This window comes from Caenorhabditis remanei, chromosome II, assembly GCF_010183535.1.
Source record: "Caenorhabditis remanei strain PX506 chromosome II, whole genome shotgun sequence".
In the NCBI taxonomy this organism is placed as follows: Eukaryota; Metazoa; Nematoda; class Chromadorea; order Rhabditida; family Rhabditidae; genus Caenorhabditis; species Caenorhabditis remanei.
This window is the reverse complement of record NC_071329.1, coordinates 12,168,958-12,189,466: the sequence shown is the minus strand read 5'-3', so window position 1 is coordinate 12,189,466 and position 20,509 is coordinate 12,168,958. Positions and strand designations below refer to the sequence as shown.

Here is a 20,509-nt window from a genome sequence, read left to right as displayed (position 1 = left end):
TTTCACCCATCACTTACCATTTCTTGTCTCTTCTTTTTCTTCTATTTCCAGCCGCCTCTTTTTCCCGTTCTGGACTCTTTTTTCCCTCAAGTAAAAGTCTCATAAATCACTCACTTTTTGTACGAACACCGCCATTTTCTCTTTTCTTTGGGTATCTTCTACCACTATAGAGCCTTCTTTTTTCCCATACACAAACCAATTCTTCTTTCATATCCTCACAAAATATACTGGAATACTCTAAATATAATGGCCGGAAACTCGTCCAGGTCCGCCCCCGATTCTCTTATTTTTCTTCTGAGAGAATTGGTTGCTGCTGTTCAGAATTTCGGAGAGTTTTCAGATTTTGCTTTTGAATTTTCAGTTATTTCGAAAGAAGTTTTCAGTTTTTCTATAGAAACATAGATTTCTGAAACTACAATTTACTTAATAATCGTTTTTAATACAATTTCAGACCTAATACCTGAAATAATATTTCGAATACAACTTTCTGTTTTACATAGTTGAGTATGAGATGAACACATTATTTTGAAAAGTTAATTTACTTCGTTAATAACTAGCAAACCAGCAACTTTATCACCGTCAATATTTTGTCCTTCCGAGTTGAATCTGTATTCGAAAGTTTTCTAATTTTGAGCCAGGAACCAGGCCAAAGAACATTGAAAAACCTAGGTTAAAGTTTTATACAGGGAACCGTAATCCAATAAAAAATTTTTAACCAGAGAAGTAACAGAAAAGTTACACATTTTCGATTAACCAAGTACCCACCGACAGCCTATCTTGTCCTCCGAACAATCAGTGAATCTTGATCTGTCGGAACTCTAACCAATTATTCCATCCAGAAATGGTCTTATGCACTTGTGAGCAAATTGAGCATGAGCACACCACCACCCAACCAGCCAACTCCCACTCACATTTGGCCCTTTTTCTCGCTCCATTTGTCTCAATTCTTAAAGGCTCTTTCCTCAGATTTGACGTTTCGCCTACGTTTACTTTACGTTTTTCCTCTCCAACCCATATAAAAAGTAAACATTTCTATTCGAATCCACAAGAAAACAAGATATTTCACTTGAAAAAATAATATGTGTTGTTTCGAAAATCTTGTCTTTTTGTCTCGTGTTCCAATGGTATTCCCAATGGAATTTTTCTTGGTTTCGGTGCGCCAATAATTGATTCGCCCCTGGTGAGGAGCTACCCCAAAAAGGTTCTTTTTCTTCTTTCCTCTAGTTTTATTTCAACCCATTTTTTCCCCTTTACTAGTGCTCTCTAACACTATAAATCTTTCAATCTTCCTATATATTTCCAATTTACTTAAAAGTGAGTCGTACTCTATAAAGAAAAGAGAAAAGGTCTTCAGATGAAGTAGTGAGATAAAAAGTTTTTAGTGTTGGGTGGTATCAGAAACACTCCGAAGATCATGAACATTCCCAGAAATTGAATTATTTTTCTATTCCTTTTTATTTGCAACTTCTTCTTCTTCTTCTTTCATTTGTTGCAATGTTCATCCACAACTCATTAGTGATTCCCGGGAGGTTCCGATTCTTTCATTGAAATGGGAGGTCCGAAGAGAGAGAGAGTTCATTCAAATGGTCACGCATTCAGGACAACGGGAACAAATTGAGCATGACACTCATCTATTTGAAGATTTCTCAATTGGTCACTCTGAATTCTGTCAAGTTTTCAAAATTATGAATGTTTACGAAATAGTATTAGTGCACTTCAATGAGTTTCTATTCGATTTTTAAGAGTTTCAAGGAAAACGGAAGTGTTTTTTTTTCATTTTTCGAAAATAGAGCGAAACTTTTTAGTAAGTAACGAAGGTATGACTCTCTTAAAGAGTCGTAAAAGATTTGGAACTGGCAAGTTTCAGAAACGAGTAAGGATGATATCCCATTCTTTTATAAGCGTCCTCTTGGCTGTTGATTATGATTTGTCCGAGTTCTGATTTGGTTAACTTCGATTTGAGACAATTAAACATTTTTAGTTGACTGTGACCCCATTTTGCCATTTTCCATAATTTCATTCCCCTCTCTCTCTCTTCTTTGTCTTTCCTCCAAATTTCTCAACTAATTCCTTTTGAAACAAACAAATTTTCATGAAGTCTTCTCTCAATTCGTGAACTTTCTCATGTTTCCACTATTTCATTGAGGAAACGAAAACGTGGTTGCTCTTGAAATTCGATATCTCGTTTTGTTGAGATTTCGTCTCAAGATTACCCACACTTTCTCTCGTTTTCGTTTCATTTGCACTCGTCAAGAAGAAAAATCTCATTAAAAATTTATGAATTTTTTGAGTTTTTAACGACACGAAACTTGTGAAATCTGCCGGTTTTCGGTTTTTTGCTGCGAAATTTTTTCAGAATCTTTGATCACGAGTTTTGATCACATTTTCAAATATTTGATTTTTCAGGAAAATGGATGGTGAAACTGCACTTTTGGACGAGTACAATTCGAATTTAGCATCTACAAGTTCAGCGTCGGATGTTGGAGAAAGGACAAATAATGGAAGGAATCATCATATGACAACTGAATTTAATGAGTTAGTTTTCATGATTCAATGCTAAAAATGAGGAGAAAAACATTGAGTTCATCGACACTATAAGTACATATCTTCACATTTCTCTGTAGAATATTCAGATTCTGATAAGGTGGTTTAAAATGAACACAACATCCAGTCAAGTGTAGAAATCTAAAAAATATTTTTAAGTTTTTCCAGAATTCACCTTCAAAATACGGCTGGGATAGCTTTAATCTATTGATGAAGTATTTTCCGCTAAACTTTCTATCCCAACTATCCAAATTCGAAATTTGAAATTTCCGAATTCCAGTTCTGTGAATGACAGTTTCGAATCTTACAACATGCAATCATTTTCCGAGTCTCCAAACTCTTTTGTCTTTAAGAAGAACCCTTTGAAATTAACATCCTTCAACCCTGAATGCGAGGTTGTTTTGATTTTCATTCCGCCCGTTCCACACTCTTCAGAATCTTTCTCGAATTTTAAATTTCCCGGAAATACTCAAAAAATGTTCATTCCAACAGCTGACTCCACTGGAAAAACTTCTCCAATCCTTCTCCTTATTCCATTTTTCTTTCAATATACTCTCCATCGAAACTCCGCCCCATTTCTTCATTCCATCGGAAGCATCGAATCATTTCCAGTTGGCTTCTTCTTCTCCATCTTCGTTTTTCGTTTTTTGTGGGTGTGCTTCGTTTTCATTTTTCTTCATTCTTCTTCTTATTTGTAGGGTGCACACAACCAGACCGAAAGTCCTATCAATATATTTTTTAATTTATTTCTTTTTTGGCTCTTCTCGAAAACGAAAGGGCGGAGCATAGAGGGAAGAGGGCTCATTTCACACCCATATATTTCATTTTCGGCACTCTCAAAACTTGAGAATTTCATTCTTTTCAAGAGGTTTCTTGTTGCAAATCAGATTGAAATATACGATGTCTCCAGTGTATTTCCAATAAATTGCCCTTGTCTAAAACCTATATTGTTATTTGGAAGAGACCTCCCTATGCATTCATAAGTTGTTTCTCGTTTTGTCGAATGAAGAGGTTCCTTAGAATAAGAAAAGAAGAAAGAGGAAGAAGAAGCACTAAACACTTTACACTTTCCTCCCGTTTCTTCCCCCGTTTTCTTCAATTTTTACTACATTTTTTACTGGTTTCAGTTTTCAAAACTTTGTGCAACAGACACGTGAACACTTCACATTTCCTCTCACAAAACTTTGGTTTGAAACTTTCAAGAAGTGGTTTGAACTATGAGTTCTTATAGGAAAGAAGTCAGTTGTGTCAGTGGAAAATTCTGGATTTTGCAAGTGGTTTAGGTAGAAATCATGAATTATTTCTAGGTCAATGGATATCAAAACAATTTGCTCTTTGCAGAAAACATGTGGAAGTTTTCCCATAGTTCTTTCATTGATTCATTAATATTTTACGACAGTAACCCGATATTTCTATTATTATTATTTCTATTCTTATGATCATTCCTTCTCATCCATCCCTTCTTCTCCTTCCAGCTCCAGACGGTTCTCGACTTGCTAATCATCTTTTTTGTCTATCCGAATGACTAATCCCATCCAATAATTAATGGATCCCCTGTAGATCCTTCTGCAGACAGAAAAATAGACAATTTTTGCTCTTTTCCTCATTAGGGAAGCAAATTACTATTTTTCGAAGACTTTTGAAAATAGAAGACGTTGTCCAGAAACCGCTTTCATTTTAATTGGATTCCGGAGAAACACGGTGAAAACGAGGAAGAAGATGGAGAAGAAGAAGAAGACGTTGATGCCAAAACAACAACAATGATCTTCTTCTTCTTCGTCGTCGTTCTCTGAAAGAAGTTTCACTTTGTTGTACAACGTTTGTTGACCGCCAATTGAAAGGTTTCTGATGATACTTCAAACCTGATCTCCTGTTTTTTTATTATTAGCCGGAGAGAATAGTTTTCTGTAATTCTCTAAGACTTCTAAACCTATTTGAGTCTGAGTCCATCATGCAACTGTACTCATATGTTTTCTATTTCAGAGCAACCAACGGATTTCCATCTTGCTCTCGTTATCCATACGAAATGACACAAGCAAACGGACATGTTACCGTCACTCAGGTACAATTGAAACTCATGTTTTCTGTAGCCAAGGATCCCCCCTTGGGTACCCCCTTACTTGGCTACCAAAGCCAGAGGCGATCAGTCTCCGACCGCTACCTTCATTGCCCTCTCAACATTTTCCTCATTTTAATTTGAAACTTACAGCCTGGATCCTCGCAGCCAGATCGGCTAGAAACTGCAGTGGATATCAATGATGGGGATACAGATATCGAAGAAGAACTGTCTCATTCTTGTAAACAAGTTATCGTTCCATCCAAATCACAGGTTTTATTCTACGTGTCAACGTCAACTCATTTACGTTTGAATCATCAGGGATCCGAATTGCAGGTAACACAGAAATTTAATGAATTGTATATGCGATAACAAGAAATTTTAGGTAACTGATCCATCTGACTTCCCACTTTTGGATATTTGGTCTGAAAATGTTTGTGATGAAGCACCGTTCTGGATTATAGAGTCTTACGGTAAGAAATTGAATTTATTCAGAATATATTTTGTTTATATTCAGGTCGTCGAGTAGCAGTTGTAACTGACACTGCGCCACGTTCACTACTTTCATTTTTTATTCCATTTTTACGACCAAGACGGACGGTCCCAACATTCTCAATTATTGACTGGAATGGAGAGGTTTTGGGTTATTATGCTCTTGGTGAGTACTCCAGAATGACGACAAAACTATCCAAATTTTTGTTTTTCAGGAAGTGATGGAATTGAAGTGCAAGACACTCGTCATGAGCCAATTGCAAAAGCGTTCTGTGAGCCAGATCCATCTGGAGGATCCACGTGGAGAGTTGTTTGTGAGAAGAACTCTCAACGACAGTTGGCTATTCTGACACCAGATGGACGTCTCTCGTTCTCTTCTGAAATTGCACTTCCACTGAAACTTCTTCTTATTTGTACATTGAGTCGAGCTATTGTAAATCGAACAACTTCATCTTGTTTTCCATTCTTTCGATAAGTCACTTCAATACTCTTTTCTCTGTAATTTTAAAAATCGAAACTTTCGGAACCATTTTAATTGTCTCTCGTTTTCACCATCGTCTGACTCCCTACAACCTTTAATTTTAAGATCGCCTTATCTCACTGATAATCGAAATTATCATCAAGAAACTTTTGTGTAAAAAATATGGTTTGTGAGAACTAAATTCTTTGTGCCAAAATCTAAGAAAATTTGATAAAAATGAGAAAATGTACAAAAAAACTAAATGAAAATGAATAAATTATTTGTCTTCGAATTCCGGATGGGCCAATGTGTACGCACGATAACCAGCCAAGAAACTTGCAATGATCTGGAACAAAATAACAAATATTTGTGAAAGAGATTTTATGATTCTTTTCTTTTTTCTTATCGGACGAAGTGAAATTTTATGAGATGTCCATTGTACATCATAAACTATCAAAAAGGTGGTTTTGATCTCGTGCTCTTCGAAGTGAAAGGTGCTCAAGATCATGTTTCTGATGTTTGCAAATGTATGTTGAATCGACAAAATTTCAAGATTCTGATGATCTAGACTAGAATAACGCTGTTTCAACCTCACTCTACTGTACCTCGACAACTAGCACTCCCATCGAAGCAGCTCCGAGATATTGAGCATCTGATGAAATACGGTTTCTGATCACTTTCTCGCATCCCTGAAATTGAATCAAGTGTCTCTCACATTCTATTTCGAAAAAGTTACATCATTATAATGCCTTTGATAACAATGCAAAGCTTCCAAATCTGCAGTCGATCCTGCAACTCCCCAGGCAGCTGGCCAATCGGCAGAACTGTAGACTCCACAGCAACCGAACTGAAATAAAAACTTAATTTGATACTCTAAAAGTTTTCGAAAAATGTACCGTATTTTGAGTGTTAGCCCAGAATTGAGTTTCGGCATCATTGGAAAGAGTTCCGATTGGTGGACGGCTTCTGAAAAAGTGATTTCTGTTTTTGAAGTTATTGATATTAGTCTCACATTTTGGCAGTCTTGTTCAAGGATTCATACATAATATCATCGGAAGCCAATTGATTAATTTGATCAGAATACGTGAAAGCCAGAAGACCATCGACAAGTTGGACAACAATCATCAATGCAATCATGGCGCAATACTGGAAGAGATCACTGATCACGGGAAGCTCTGGAGAAGTCAAGAACTTACCACTTTCAAGAGGAATGTGTTGTGTTTGAGGACAGAGATGGCAGCTACAATGAAGGAAAGAATGAGAACTCCGGCTGCTGCGACGAACAATCCGAAAATCATATCTAACCTTTTCAACTCAAGGAAGTCATTGTCCTGAAATCAAGTTCTCATTAAAACATGCTTTTTCAGGGTTACTGTACTTGTTGGGCATACGTGACAAATGTTCCGAATCCTCCTCCAAATCGGAAAACGAATCCGATTACGATCAGGGCTATTCCTATTACCTGAAACAACATGCAAATGATACGGTATTCTCAATATTATTCGAAACTTACGGCAGTTGCAAGAGAGGCTCCTAGAAATACTTTATCCTGGTTATTAAGTTGCATTCTGTCCGACTTTTCAGTATTGGAAAATACAAAAAAGTTAATTAGACCGAGAATGAATGAAATGACAAGAAGCTGCAGAAGAAAAAATGATAAGTGATACGTAAAACACGTCGAATTGAGGTAATTAAATCTCGACATTAAACATATTTTAATGGCCAAACGGTCTGATAGTAACTGCCGGAGAGCAGTCAACACGATGCTGCACTCCGGTCAACGATTGGAAGTCACGTTGCTTTCGGCAAACCGGAATTTCAAACATTTTCTTCAAATTGGTTTTCGAGAAACTTGTTGATTTTGGGAGGAATGTAAACAGGTGGAAAAGTATTTAGGAGGACAATTTTATACAGGTTAATTAGAGTGATCCAAACTGCTTCGGTAGTTTTTATACCAATTCGGGTGAACTCATGAATCTTTTTTGAATAAAAAATTGTTGTATTCCAGGATTTCCTTACTTTCCTCTCAAAAATCTTTCAAAACGTGAGAAAAAAATGAATCGAGGGCATCTGAGTTCAACTGAATGTCATCCACGTGAAGATGGTTCGATAAGAATAATCAACAGAAGATTAGTTATTTTCTCAATAACTTTTTGTATCAATCGCTGAAGCGACTTTAGAAGGTGAGAACTACTTTCAGAATAAATTTCAATTCATATTTTCAGATGTCGAAATCGAGACGATTGTTTCTATCCATGCAAGGTGACGACGACTTTTGGGGAAATGGCGATCGACTTGAAGAGAAAAAGTTGCCTTCAATTAAACAAGAAAAGAGCAAAGTTATGGACGACGAGGATTTGGAGGACAGATATTATTTTAAACAGAACAAATTGGGTCGTCAGCAATCGGAGAGTCGTCATGAAAATGAGGAGAATAAGGTGTCTCAGGAAGAGAAATGGAATTTGAGAGTTCCATTGGAAGAGAGCATTTTGATTAAGAAAGAGGAGCCGGTTCCGGAGATGGAAGAGTCTGAGACGATAATTGCTTCCGGTGAGTTCAGATCACTGCTCTGATTTGAAATTGAGAAATGAAGGTCATTCAAATTAACTAGAATTTTGTTGAGAATCCTTCTTAAATCTCAAAATTAAGTAAACTTTTCAGAAGAGGAGCAACTTTTGGAAACCAGTCCGTCTGTGGATACAAATGAAGAATTCTACAACAACTATCGAAACTATTTTCAAAGAAGACCGGAAGTCATATTTCTGATTCGTAGTATGGATGAAAATGCGGTTGAAAATTATGACAAAGAATTCATTGATTTGTATGAAAAAACTCGAAAAAGGTAGGAATTTTAAGATACAGTGTGCTGTGTCATTCCCTCTTTTTATAGCTTGGAAGTGTATCCGAATCCTGAATTGAATCAAATACTTCGTTGTGAGTGTTCTTCTAACACCAGCACTGCTAATTCGGATAACCGTCTCCCCAACAATCACGCTGTCGTGGTTTCAAACTTCCGTGAGCCTGATCGTCGTCTTGGTCGTTATTCCAAGTACTACTATCATCATAATGTGGGTCCAGAGGTGTACAGTAGAAAAGTTTTTGTTGGAGGACTTCCCGGTTGTGTGAAAGAAAGTGAGTTATATCCAGATTTTGATCACTATTTCAAGTCTACATTTCAGGCGATATCCTCAATTTTTTCTCTCGGTACGGTCGTCTGCAAGTCGATTGGCCTTCGAAACATTTTGGTTGTAAATCAGATTCCGATCCATCAGTTTGTGGTGATGCGACTTCTTCATTCCAACAGACATCTCATCTCGCAATGAGTTCTCCTCCATTCGGACAGATCAATCCGTTTATGAGTGATCACTCAACTACTTCTTCCGAAACCCAAAACTTTGGTATGAATCGCAATGGAAATGGCGGAGGAGTTATCACTCATGGAATGGTGAGAATGATGAATGCTGCAAGAAATGCTGGTTTCGGAGGTGGAGAACCCAGAAGTGTTGGAGGTGAAAGTAGTGAAGAAAAGAAGCAACATCATCTCGGATACGTGTTTCTTCTCTTCGAAAAAGAGAGAAGTGTTCGTGAATTGGTTTCTGATTGTTTCGAGGAAGAAGAAGGACTTTTCATTACTTTGGAGAGTTCAATTGAGCCAATTCGTGTACAAATTCGTCCATGGTTGCTTGCTGATGCTGAATTTCTGATGGATTTCAACGTTCCAATCAACACAAAGTTGGTTGCATTCATCGGAGGAGTTCCCAGACCATTGAAAGCTGTTGAGTTGGCTCATTTCTTTGAGCAAACCTATGGAAATGTTGTATGTGTTGGAATCGATATCGACAACAAGTTCAAATATCCGCGTGGATCTGGACGTGTGGCTTTCTCAAATTACGATGCTTATGTTCAAGCTATCACGGATCGTTACATTGTTCTTGATCATGAGGATATTCATAAAAGAGTGAGAAATTTCATTCACTAGTATCATTAAAAATTATTTATTCTCAGGTTGAAATCAAACCATACTTCTTCCATAACCAATCGTGTGAAGAGTGCTCCAGCCGCTACAATCGCCAATATGCTCCATTCTTCTGTCCATCTCTTGAATGCTTTCAGTATTATTGTGAACCCTGTTGGCACAAAATGCATTCTCATCCAAGTCGTTTCCATCATATGCCGGTTGTCAAGGGAATTTGAACTCTATCATTTTTGTTTCGAGTCATGAATATTTCTCTCTTTTTCTCTATTAATACTTGGATGGTTCTGATCAGAAGTTGGCTACAAAACTTCAAAAAACTTCATTCAATATACCCGAAATTATTATCACAAACTTGTACTGTATATTTCTAATTAGTTTTCTTCTCTGATTCATTCGAAGAATCTTTTACTTCTGGCGTTGCCTTTGGTAGTTTCTCATCGAATCGGATGGTCAGAATGAAAGCAATTATGAAAAATAAAAAGTAACAGTAGAATCCTTCGTGTAGACTTGAGAAAAACCTTTGTTGCAGCTGAAAGAAAAGTTTAGAAATAGAAACATTTATTATACAAACATACCTGAACAGGCCTAACAAATCCACAAATCAATCCAACAATGCTTGATGTTCGAAACAATTGCCACGTTGTTTTTCCAGGAATTGCCGTGAATCCTTGCGCTCTGAAAATATGGAAAAAGGAGAGTGATAATTTTGAAAATCTAACTCACAGTAAAAGCATAACAACTGCCATTACAATGAGAACAGCTTGAATTGTTCTCTCGTAATTTCCCATATTATCCAATTGATGTCTGACAAGAGCACCAGCTGGTTTATCAGTCATATCCAGATCAATTGGAAGGTTGAGTGTCCAGACATATCCATGCATCCATATACTAAAATTTAAATGATTTTAAGAGGAATAAACAAAAACTCACCTTGAAAACATGAAATCAAATAAATGAGACGCCATGAAAACTGCCAAAATGAATCGGAAAGTGAGTGATAGGAGGTGTCTGACTTTGAGTTCAAACGGACTCACAATTCCTTCTTCCTCTGGTTCCAGGATACGTGGCAACGCCATTTCGAAAACACGAATTTCTGTGAGAATTCAGATTTCGATCCAAGTTCGGACAACATACAAAAGAGAAACTATGGGATCGCGTGAGGTGAGAGATAAGGGAAAGAAGAGAGACGCCGGTTTAGAACGGGCGGCCTTGACATGAAAAAGACGGTCGATGTGGGAGAGAATTAGAAATTGACGAAAAGGAAAGAAGTGTTGGAGAATTAGAAGTGAAAAATGGGAGAAGTTCAGAATTTATGTCTTTTATGAAACATTCAAAAAAGAAATGGAACTGGAACGGAGAAGTTGTCTGAAACATTAAAAGAGAAACACGAACATTTCTAGCTCCATAATAGAAGAGATAGTGACTTGAAAAATTATCATCGAACTGGATAGCATTGATTCTTGAAATGTGCTTGCCTAGTCTGGTCCTCGTATACTCTCAATTCTGCACTCTTTTTTCTTTCCATCCGACACAATGTTGAATAGAAAAAATCCTGAATCCCCCTAGATGTTTCCCATATTTTTGTGTTTTCATCAACTTCTTTATCCTCATTTCGTTTTCATTTTCTGATAAGAAGGTCATGACCGATATCTCCGAGACAGTTACCGTCGTCGTCTTCTCGTGATTCATTGATTGATGATCCCAATTAATTTGTTTGTACTTTTGTCACTTCCTATGAATGCAAAGCAATTTATTAATAATTACACTTATTAGGTGGTCAATTTCAACAAAAAATACGACATTCTGGAATGTTTTGGCTGAAAATAAAAACAACGAAGAAGAGAAAAAAAGAGGAAAACCCTTAGCAAATGCCGAAATCGGGGTAGATCATAATGAGGTACGGTACGGTCAAAAAGTGAAATAACTACTGTGTGAATTTACGCAAATGATAATATCCTCCGTTATTCTTGTGTTCACTGAACGAGTTTCCCGTCCCGTATCCATCGTTTTGACTCTGGGAAATAGCGGATGGTGCTGCGGCGTCTTGACCTCCTTGTGGTTCATATGATCCACCAGTGGCTCCAGGAGCAACCTGTAAAAAGGAAAATATAGAATTAGCAATGTCAAAATGAAAACTTACATTATCTCTTGGTGCTGGGATTCTTCCCTTCTCATCATTCATCACAACTTCCGTATCTTGACAAACACAAGTACCAGGAGTACCAGATGGTCCTTGTTCTCCAGTTGGTCCCAATGGTCCTGGCATTCCTCCTGGTCCTGGTGCTCCCGGTGGTCCTGGCCATCCTTTTTCTCCAGGTGTTCCTGCATATCCATCTTCTCCAGGCATTCCAGATGATCCTGGTGGTCCCCATGGTCCTGGTGGTCCGGAGTCTCCTGGAGGTCCTGGGATAACGTGAGCTTCTGGTGTTCTTCCTTTGTCTCCAAGTGGTCCAGACTCTCCAGGTGGTCCAACTGGTCCTGCAAGTCCTGGCTCTCCAGGTTTTCCTGGCATTCCATCGGATCCTGGTCGTCCTCCGATTCCTGGCTCTCCAGAATCTCCTGGGAATCCGGGATGACCTGGGACTCCACGTGGTCCTTGTGGACATGGAAGACATGGTGGTGGCTCGAAAACTCTTTCTGGGATACATGAAGCATTTGGAGTTGTTCCTGGTCTTCCTGGTGCTCCATCTGGTCCTGGGGCTCCTGGAAGAGCTGGAAGTCCTGGATCTCCGGATGGACCACGTTCTCCAGGAATGCAACAAGCTGAAAAGAAGGCATGCTTTTGATTCATTCTTCTCTGAAATGTTACCTGGACACTCTTGGAATTGTGGAGAGTCAGCAGCCAACATAGAAGGATTGTAATGACCGTAACCAGCAGCCCTTCTTGTTACATTTCTTCCTTTCAGAAGACCTTCTCTTACTGACATCATTTCAGTCTCCAAATCATCTGCAGATGTCTGAAAATTATGGAAACATGGAAAAAGAAGTATTCGAATTTCAAAATTACCTGACAGAATTCGAAGTCTCGCCTTGAGAATCGTGAAATATTATCGACATAATTGTACATTGAAGGGACGAAAAGGACAAGAATAAGGAGAGAAGTTATTGAAAGAACACCAGAAACTGCGATCAGAATTTGGTAACTTTTCTCTCGGCTCTGGAAAAAAATGATTGAATTGAAAGAAAAATGGGATGAATAGTTGGAAGATTCAGTTAGAAAGGTGAGTACCTACCTCATCAAGATCCTCAGTTTGTGGGTCCACATACCCACTCGTTTGCGATTTCATCGCTGAAAATCTGCAAGTTTGGACAGTGATAGATAATGATAGAAATGGAAACAAGAAATGGATATAAAAAAGGAGTGAAACTTGAAAAGAAAGGAAAACAACATGTTAGGAGGTCTCTGCTTTGGAAACGATAGATGAGTATCATCATCAGTTCTTCGAAAGAAAAGACAAGAGAGAGAGGGGGTCAAACCTCTTTTCGCTCTCTTCTACTCTCCCTATAATCGACAATTTCTCTTTCTGTCAGATGTATCCGATCCAGAAGAAATATGTGACGACTACTACATTTGGACGCCCAGGACGGCGGAGATAACGAAGAGAAGATTCTCCTGAAAAGGAAGAAATGGGGTCACGTAGTGATTACACTCACAATCTATTATCACTCCGGAGAAAAAAGAGAAAAAAGGAAATCCGAGCGAGACAAGGAGAAGAACCAAAAAAGGAAAATGAAAATGGGTGGAGTGATTGTCGCTTTGCTTTTGATCTTGTTTCACTTTCAAATGGGGGATTTTATAGGATTGAAAGTAAAATTGCAACATCTCAAACATCCAGGAATCGGAAACAGAATTGAAAGAGATAAAGATGAAGAAAGTTGAGAAATATGTACACATGTCCATGTTTCAGGATCTAACCAGTCCTCAACTCATGTATCGTTTACCGTTCCACTGGACCGTTCCACTCGATTCCTGTTCAGTGTTCTGAAAATTGTTTAAACGCAGCTGTAATATTTTGTTAGCTATCTATCTGTAACTGATTCAGAGCTTACAGAAGAACCTTTGTGGTCTTTTTCACAGAGGATAGCTTCTATCGAAAACACAAAGCACCTATTGCGCACCCAAGATAATTACAGTAGTACCCGTACGAGACTAATTGTTGCCTTTCCCCTCTAATCCCGAGTTGTTATTGTTATTGACAACCACTTGGAAAGAAGGTTTCCGAGATAATGAAACTCCCGACGATTGATGTTATCAAGGTCATATGTCCGTTCATTCTCGCAATGTATCTTTTAGTTTCATTCACGCATCCGCATTTGCATATCATTCGCACTCATTCAATCTACCTTTTTCAATCTCCCTTGTTTAATTTCAATCTTTCTTAACTTTTAAGAGTTTCTTATTTAAAACTAATTTTGATGATTTTCAGACAATCGAATTGACTTAATCAGCCGGATGAATCCGGTAAGTTCACTACAATTTCTTGATAACTAGTTGAATGCTTTTGGTTGATCTTGTTCTTTTGAAGATCACTAGAAAAATGTGGAATATTCCTGGAACGTATAGTTGACCCAAATCCTTTGAGACGTAGGTAGCCGAAAAAAGACGAAAAAAGAGAAAACAAAGAAAGTTTTTTGACCTATAAATCTTTTTCGTTTTGCACTACGTCTCCTCAGTGATAAGTCCTTTAGCGGATAAATGACCCCGATGATGATAGAGAAGACATCGAGAGGAGGACGGACGGAGGAGGAAGACATGATAAAATGATAACGTAACCCAATTTTTTATCTTTCTCTCATTATGTTGCGCGGCGGGCGCCACCATCACCTCATCCCGCGAATTTCACTTTTCGATCCACACAAGATACCGTAATTCTCGGTCTCTCTCTCAAATCGAACCTTTTCTCTATATTTCTGTAAATAGTCTGCGTCTCTTTGGTTTCTTATCGGTATCGGAAAAGAGAAGGGTTGAGGATGTGATCCAATCATTCCCGCACGATCTGTTTTGCCCCTCTTTCGGCCCCGTTTTCTACGTTTTCTCTCTGGATAAGGATAGAGAAAGAGAAAATTCAGAAATGAAGTTATGTTGTATACAAGCAACTTTTTTCATTTGATACTTTTCTTATCTTCTTCTGCTCGATACCTCAACTTTTTACAGGTAATTGAGGTTGTCGAAGAGACTGTTACCTCTACACCAGCTCCAGAAGAAAAGAAAAAGAAGAAATCAGTGAAAGAAGTGAAGAGGAGCAAGACCAAGAAGGACGAAAACCAAAAGTAAGTTTTTCCTTTTCTCTATGCATTGAATAAACTGAAATTATTTCAGCGACATCCCTGACAACCGACCCAAATTCCTCTGTATTCCTTTGGGTCGTCCAAGTTTATTGAGAAAGGGCCGAAAGGCTTCTTATACTTTTTCAAGTGAAGACTTGAGAAAAGAAATTCAAGAAACAGAAGGAAAAAAGACAGGCATTTTCACATTTTTATTCGAAAGCAACACAATCAGCAAAAATGAAAAACAACGGCAGAGAAGAGTGAGTTTTCGATATTTTTTGATTTCTTGATTATCTGAATAATCGAATTTCAGCTGTCGAACGTTCTCGCTGACAACGAACTATTCGCGTCAGATGATCTACCGGTGTGTCACAGGTCTTCAAATCGGATTTAGTTTGTTCTCATTCATTATTATTTGTGTTGCACTTCCAATTATGTACAATCATGTCCAGAATACAATTACTTATGTCGACAGGGAAATGGCCTATTGTGAAGTGAGTTCAAATGTTTTTTGGCTATATACTATTTTCATTATTTCAGAGATCAAACGATGAAGCAGCTCTTGAACTTCAATACGGTAAAATGAGACTATCCGGTAATCGTACTGCTCGTGGTGCTTACGGAAGTGGAGCGTCTCATGGATTCAGACCAACTGCTTATGGAGATGAAATCACTGGATCCCCACTTGAGACTGAATGTCCCGGATGTTGTATTCCAGGACCACCAGGACCACGTGGACCATCTGGAACTCCAGGAAAACCAGGTCTTCCAGGACTTGCCGGAAAGCCAGGCATGCCAGGAACCACTCCAAACCAGACATGCCCACTCAACCAAGTTCGTGAACCACCACCATGCCGTCCATGTCCAAAAGGACCACCCGGAATCAAGGGATGGCCAGGATTCCCAGGAGATGTTGGACCACCAGGACCACCAGGACTCAAAGGAATTGACGGAGAAGATGGTGCACCAGGAGAGACTGGACCAGTTGGACCACCAGGATACAGAGGAGGACCAGGAGCTCCAGGAGACAAAGGACCAACTCCAGAAGGAGACTTGAAAGAGGGACCACCAGGAGATGAGGGACCACCAGGACCAATTGGAGCACCAGGAATGCCAGGATTGCCAGGAAGAAATGGATTGACAGGATCACAAGGAGAACGTGGATGGCCAGGAGTCTCGGGAGAATCTGGAGAACCAGGATACCCAGGACCAGAAGGACCAATGGGAGGACAAGGACCACCAGGTATGTTTTTTCCTTATCCGAATCTGTAATTAGCCAATTAATTACAGGAGAACCAGGAGTATGTGTCTGCCAGAATGTTGACAGCATCCTTCTTATCAACCCAGGACCACAGCCACGTATTCGAGCCGATGACTACAACAACGATGAGGGTTACGGTGGAAGTCGTGGAGGAGGAGATCGTGCCGGATATCAGGGTTACGGTAGAAAGTAATTCACATCCATATCGCCTTCTCTCATTTAACAACATAAGACCTCTGTGACTTCTCAATCAAAAATGCGTGTACATTCTTTCTTGTTTCTTTCCCAAATACATTCCATTTTTTTCTCCAACAATAGTATTTTGTTTTTTTTTCTTTTGCTTTTTGACTGTTTGATTCTCCAGCTGCCCTTCATATTTATTCTGACACTTGATTGTTACATTAATAATTTTAATAATTGTAATAATAATAATAATAAAGACAATTCTAATAATGGAGCTTGTGATGACCTACTTTTTGTGGTAATTGGAGAAGTTGCTCAGCTGATGCAAAATCTCAAGAGAACCCTGTTCCTTGTTTGGTTTCTATTGATACTATTTGGACAGAAACGGTGGTGATTTGAGTTTAAGAAGATCAGGTTTTCCTGAAATCGAAGCTAGATCTTTCTTGCAAAATCTCAAAATCTTGTTATCAATTACTTCCTATCTTCAATACTGAATTGTGTAGTGTATTCTGATAAATCATTCCATCCGCCTACTTTCGATTCTGAATTACATTGTCATCGTTCATCAGACGGATCATATATCAATTGAACGAGGGGGAAATCGGACACTTTTTCTCTTCTTACACACAGACAAGACACGACAAATACTATACATTTGTGAAAAGAGCTCTCTTCTCGACACAATCCAAGAAAGTGATCATCATCAAGAGGCTTCGAAGAGCATTTCGGGCCAAAAAGAGCATTGTGCACAATTCTATCTCTCACTTCTTACTAAGAAACTTGCGCTCCCGTCACTAAAATTGAATTTCGAGGAATCGGCGAAGAAGGATAGAAAGAAGGATAAGACGATGGACTTGCTTCACTTGTCACTTTGTATATTCTCTCACTTCTTCCTTAATCAATTTAGGTTCAATGGTTGTGGAAAGATTCGGACGGAAAATGTGGTCGAAGGGATTACTGTACAACTAGGGAATAGTTTTGAAGTAAAAGCAACAAGCATTCAAAAACGAGAAAAAATATTTTTCTTAAAACTGTTTTTTTTTTCAAATTTTCAAGAACAGTGATGTGAAATAGCAATGAAAATGAAAACCAAGAATACAAAAAATATGCTCTGAAAAGCAAAAGTTCAACTGTTTTAAATTTTCGCAAATCCTCATTCAGTTTTAAATATAGTTACCAGTTTGCTTTTTTGATTTTCTGGACTCAGTTTCTACTTCCATTTTTTGATGAATCTGATGCAATATCAAAGTTTCTTTCTGGGTCTGAAAAGACAAAAAGTTTCGTGGGACTGATGCCGGGACTGGCATTTCTTTTTCTTTTTTTGCTGCTTCATATTGATCTCTAGCTTCTTTTCGTCTCTCTACTCTTCTCTTTTTTTCTTCTGTCATCTACACACACTCCTTTTTCCTTTTCTTCTTTTTGTGCCGTAGCTCACGGAGCCAAAGAAAAGAAATAGAGAGATAGAAGAGAGAATAAAGTGAGTAGAAGAAGAAGGAGGTCCGAGTGTATGTGCTCTCTCCGGGAGCCCCGAGGAGCTAGACACGATGCTCCCTTCACTACACCCTCCGTTTTCCCAACCACCCCCACCACCACCAACAATCTTTTCATGGTCTCTTCCTTCCCTTTCTGTGTGTTTTTTTCTGTTTTCCGGTGACTTTTTGTGGGAACAAATTTCAAAAGAATTACTATTTTTGGTGAGGTGTCCGTTGAATTCTGAAAGGATTCTGTTTTGGAAAAATACGGTGTTTGTGAAGTTGAAAAGTTGGGAGAAGTAGTTAAGATGCAGACTTTTCTGTTTTAGATTAATTAAATAATAAACTTTCATTCGTAATCCAGTACTATCTCTAATAAAATCTTTTCCTTTGTCCATGTTTCAAGGTTCTATTCATTTTTAGGATGATTTCTATTTTATATTCTTCTAGTTCAAACTTTATCAAGAAACCAATTTGGTTTGAAACAAATTGACCAATACCATTATCAAATACATACGACTGCTTATTTTTTCTTTTAATTTCAGCAAGTTAAACTATTTCAAGAATCGGAACTGTATCTTTTGAATAATCTATTGATATACAAAAATGATTCTTCTGTCACTCTACATTTGAGATATTTCTTACAGTTTCGGTGGCTCGCAACATTTACAAATATTAATAAATCTGCTGTAGTAACATTTTCGGAATCCTGTCATAAAATGTTTTCTACCTTTTTAAAGCTTTCCTTTCAGTAATTTTCTATTTCTTTTGGGTCAGAATTTTGACCAACTCGTGCACTGGAACTCTATATGTTGTACTTCAAATATTACACCAGTCTCTCAACTGCAATCCATTTCTCTCGTCTTGAAAAACCCCAAAAACCTTTGAAAATGTTGCCATCTCCTCCTTCTTTTTGAACCGTCTGTCAATCATTTCTTATCTCTATGTTTCTACATTTCATATAATCTTTTCTTAATCTATGGGATTTTTCCTCGTTTCCTTTTTACTTCTTCCGAAATACTTTCGAAAACTCTTAAAGTCTAAACTCTCGTTTTTCTTGACAACTTTTCCGAAGGGAAACTAGATATTTAAAGATTCAATGAGGCGGAGAATTAAAGAATGTGGGAAATTTCTGCAATAAAATAAGAAAAAGAGAAAGAATTTCTTGCTCTCCTTTCTTCTTATTTTTCCGCACCGTCGTCATTTCACACAGGACGCGGAGAAAACGAAGAGAGAATTTTTTGACGGATGACATTTGGCGCCCGGTTCTATTCCACTCCTCCTCTCTTCCCATCTCTACTCCGGTCTTCTCGGCTCCCGGAGCCCGCCAATTAATCACTGGAGCACCCGAGTTTCAGATAGTATTGTAGACGAAGAGATTCAGAGACATCGGGTGTGTTGATGAAACTCTTTTATTGTTCTTCTCTCTCCTTTCGATTCTCTGAATGTGTGGTGAAGTCCGTCAAATATTTTTTGTTTTGTTTTAGTATGAGTATTCATATTTTGATAATTCTGTAAAGAAAAGTGAAGAAATTGATTTTCTAAAGAAACAAGTTGCACCAGGATTGATCTCGTTAGTTCATTATTATTAAAATTCTCAGTAAAATAGATTTCCAGTTCTGGTTACTATGGATTTCGCTACGTTTCGTGACTGCTTTTGCGCAGTTTCGCCCCCTGAAAAGTTCAATTGATTTCTTCCGCTCTTTTCCTTGCTTCGGCTCTTATAATATGGTATTCCTACAAAGAAAATCTGATTCTAAACTCACGGAACGTTGTCATTAAGAGTTGATTCGTTCAATAATTTTCGAAACTTTCTTCGGTAACATTCCTAAACAGTTTTGTTAATTCAATCCACCCGCAGTCAGAATATGGCATGTCCGTCTTGAATTTTCATCCCAACCTAAACTTCTCAACTTCTCAGTTTTCTCTTTTTTCCGACTCATGTATGTTCTTGTATCAAACTCTTCAAATCTAATCCGTTCTTCTCATCATTTTCCAACAATTCAATGTCCCTTTCTTCTCTCCACAAAAATGTCAATTTGGGTTCGGTTTCCCATGGGAACTTCAATTCTCTCTTCGACCCAATTTCAACAAAAACTTCGGGGGGCAACTCAGAAAAAAAAACATTCGGAATACGGATTCCATGGAAGAAGCATCAAAGTACGACTTCTTCTTCTTTTTTCATCTACTTCTTCTTCTCCGTATTCACTTCTTCTTTTGTCCCAAATTCCTTTTCATTCGAAATTGGATTCAGTTCCCTTGAGAAAGATTTGCCATCGGGTCACATTAGAGAAGAGAATACTACTCCTCTTCTATTTTTTCTCCCGAAATTTTCAATTTGACAAAGTGATTTTCAAGAGGATTTCCGAACAAAAAGTAAGAAAAGTTGGGCGGAGTTGAGTAGTAAACCAGAAAGTTTGACTGCGTTTTAATCATTGCTTTTACGTTTTTGTAGATCTCAATATTTTCATTTTTGCTTTTCTTTTTTCAAATTCGGATGACAAATCCAATCAAACAACTGTTCCTAAGCTAAACTGTTTTGCAAAAATTCATCATGATCTGTTCCTTAAACGTTCTCGGAAATATAGCTCATAATATCCTCATTCTCTTTGAAGTCATTTTCTCTAATTGCATACATCAGAAAGATTTTTATTCCTACTAATTAATCCTCCCCATTCTTATCTTTTCCTCTACATCTGCTCTTACAAATCTCTTCTTTTTTTCCCGTTTCCAATCCCATCATTTTTCGTTCATTTCCTCTCCTCCTCTACTCATTTTCTGCTCAATCCAATCGTCT

At 38.0% G+C, this 20,509-nt stretch overlaps 5 protein-coding genes across 5 annotated transcripts; 2 read left to right on the top strand and 3 right to left on the bottom strand.

The window, feature by feature from the left end:
- Positions 1 to 2,410: 2,410 nt before the first annotated feature.
- On the top strand, positions 2,411 to 5,567 carry GCK72_006325 (uncharacterized protein; the record flags this gene model as incomplete). The annotated part of the gene is made up of 6 exons (XM_003113550.2): positions 2,411 to 2,535; positions 4,528 to 4,606; positions 4,754 to 4,936; positions 4,986 to 5,073; positions 5,118 to 5,258; positions 5,308 to 5,567. 6 exons carry the CDS (start codon positions 2,411 to 2,413, stop codon positions 5,565 to 5,567), a joined length of 876 nt encoding a protein of 291 aa, XP_003113598.2.
- Positions 5,568 to 5,829: 262 nt separating this feature from the next.
- On the bottom strand, positions 5,830 to 7,119 carry GCK72_006324 (uncharacterized protein; the record flags this gene model as incomplete). Its single annotated transcript, XM_003113455.2, has 8 exons — positions 5,830 to 5,898; positions 6,158 to 6,241; positions 6,289 to 6,399; positions 6,449 to 6,518; positions 6,565 to 6,698; positions 6,749 to 6,883; positions 6,931 to 7,014; positions 7,066 to 7,119. 8 exons carry the CDS (start codon positions 7,117 to 7,119, stop codon positions 5,830 to 5,832), a joined length of 741 nt encoding a protein of 246 aa, XP_003113503.2.
- Positions 5,977 to 9,746, top strand: GCK72_006323 (uncharacterized protein; the record flags this gene model as incomplete). The annotated part of the gene is made up of 7 exons (XM_003113585.2): positions 5,977 to 6,079; positions 6,920 to 7,038; positions 7,778 to 8,102; positions 8,214 to 8,394; positions 8,443 to 8,684; positions 8,732 to 9,510; positions 9,558 to 9,746. The coding sequence occupies 7 exons, from the start codon at positions 5,977 to 5,979 to the stop codon at positions 9,744 to 9,746; spliced, it is 1,938 nt and encodes a 645-aa protein (XP_003113633.2).
- A 149-nt stretch (positions 9,747 to 9,895) lies between these two features.
- Positions 9,896 to 10,604, bottom strand: GCK72_006322 (uncharacterized protein; the record flags this gene model as incomplete). Its single annotated transcript, XM_003113485.2, has 4 exons — positions 9,896 to 10,057; positions 10,104 to 10,203; positions 10,252 to 10,416; positions 10,459 to 10,604. The coding sequence occupies 4 exons, from the start codon at positions 10,602 to 10,604 to the stop codon at positions 9,896 to 9,898; spliced, it is 573 nt and encodes a 190-aa protein (XP_003113533.1).
- Positions 10,605 to 15,452: 4,848 nt separating this feature from the next.
- Positions 15,453 to 16,286, bottom strand: GCK72_006321 (uncharacterized protein; the record flags this gene model as incomplete). The annotated part of the gene is made up of 2 exons (XM_053725576.1): positions 15,453 to 15,982; positions 16,085 to 16,286. The coding sequence occupies 2 exons, from the start codon at positions 16,284 to 16,286 to the stop codon at positions 15,453 to 15,455; spliced, it is 732 nt and encodes a 243-aa protein (XP_053589770.1).
- Positions 16,287 to 20,509: the final 4,223 nt, after the last annotated feature.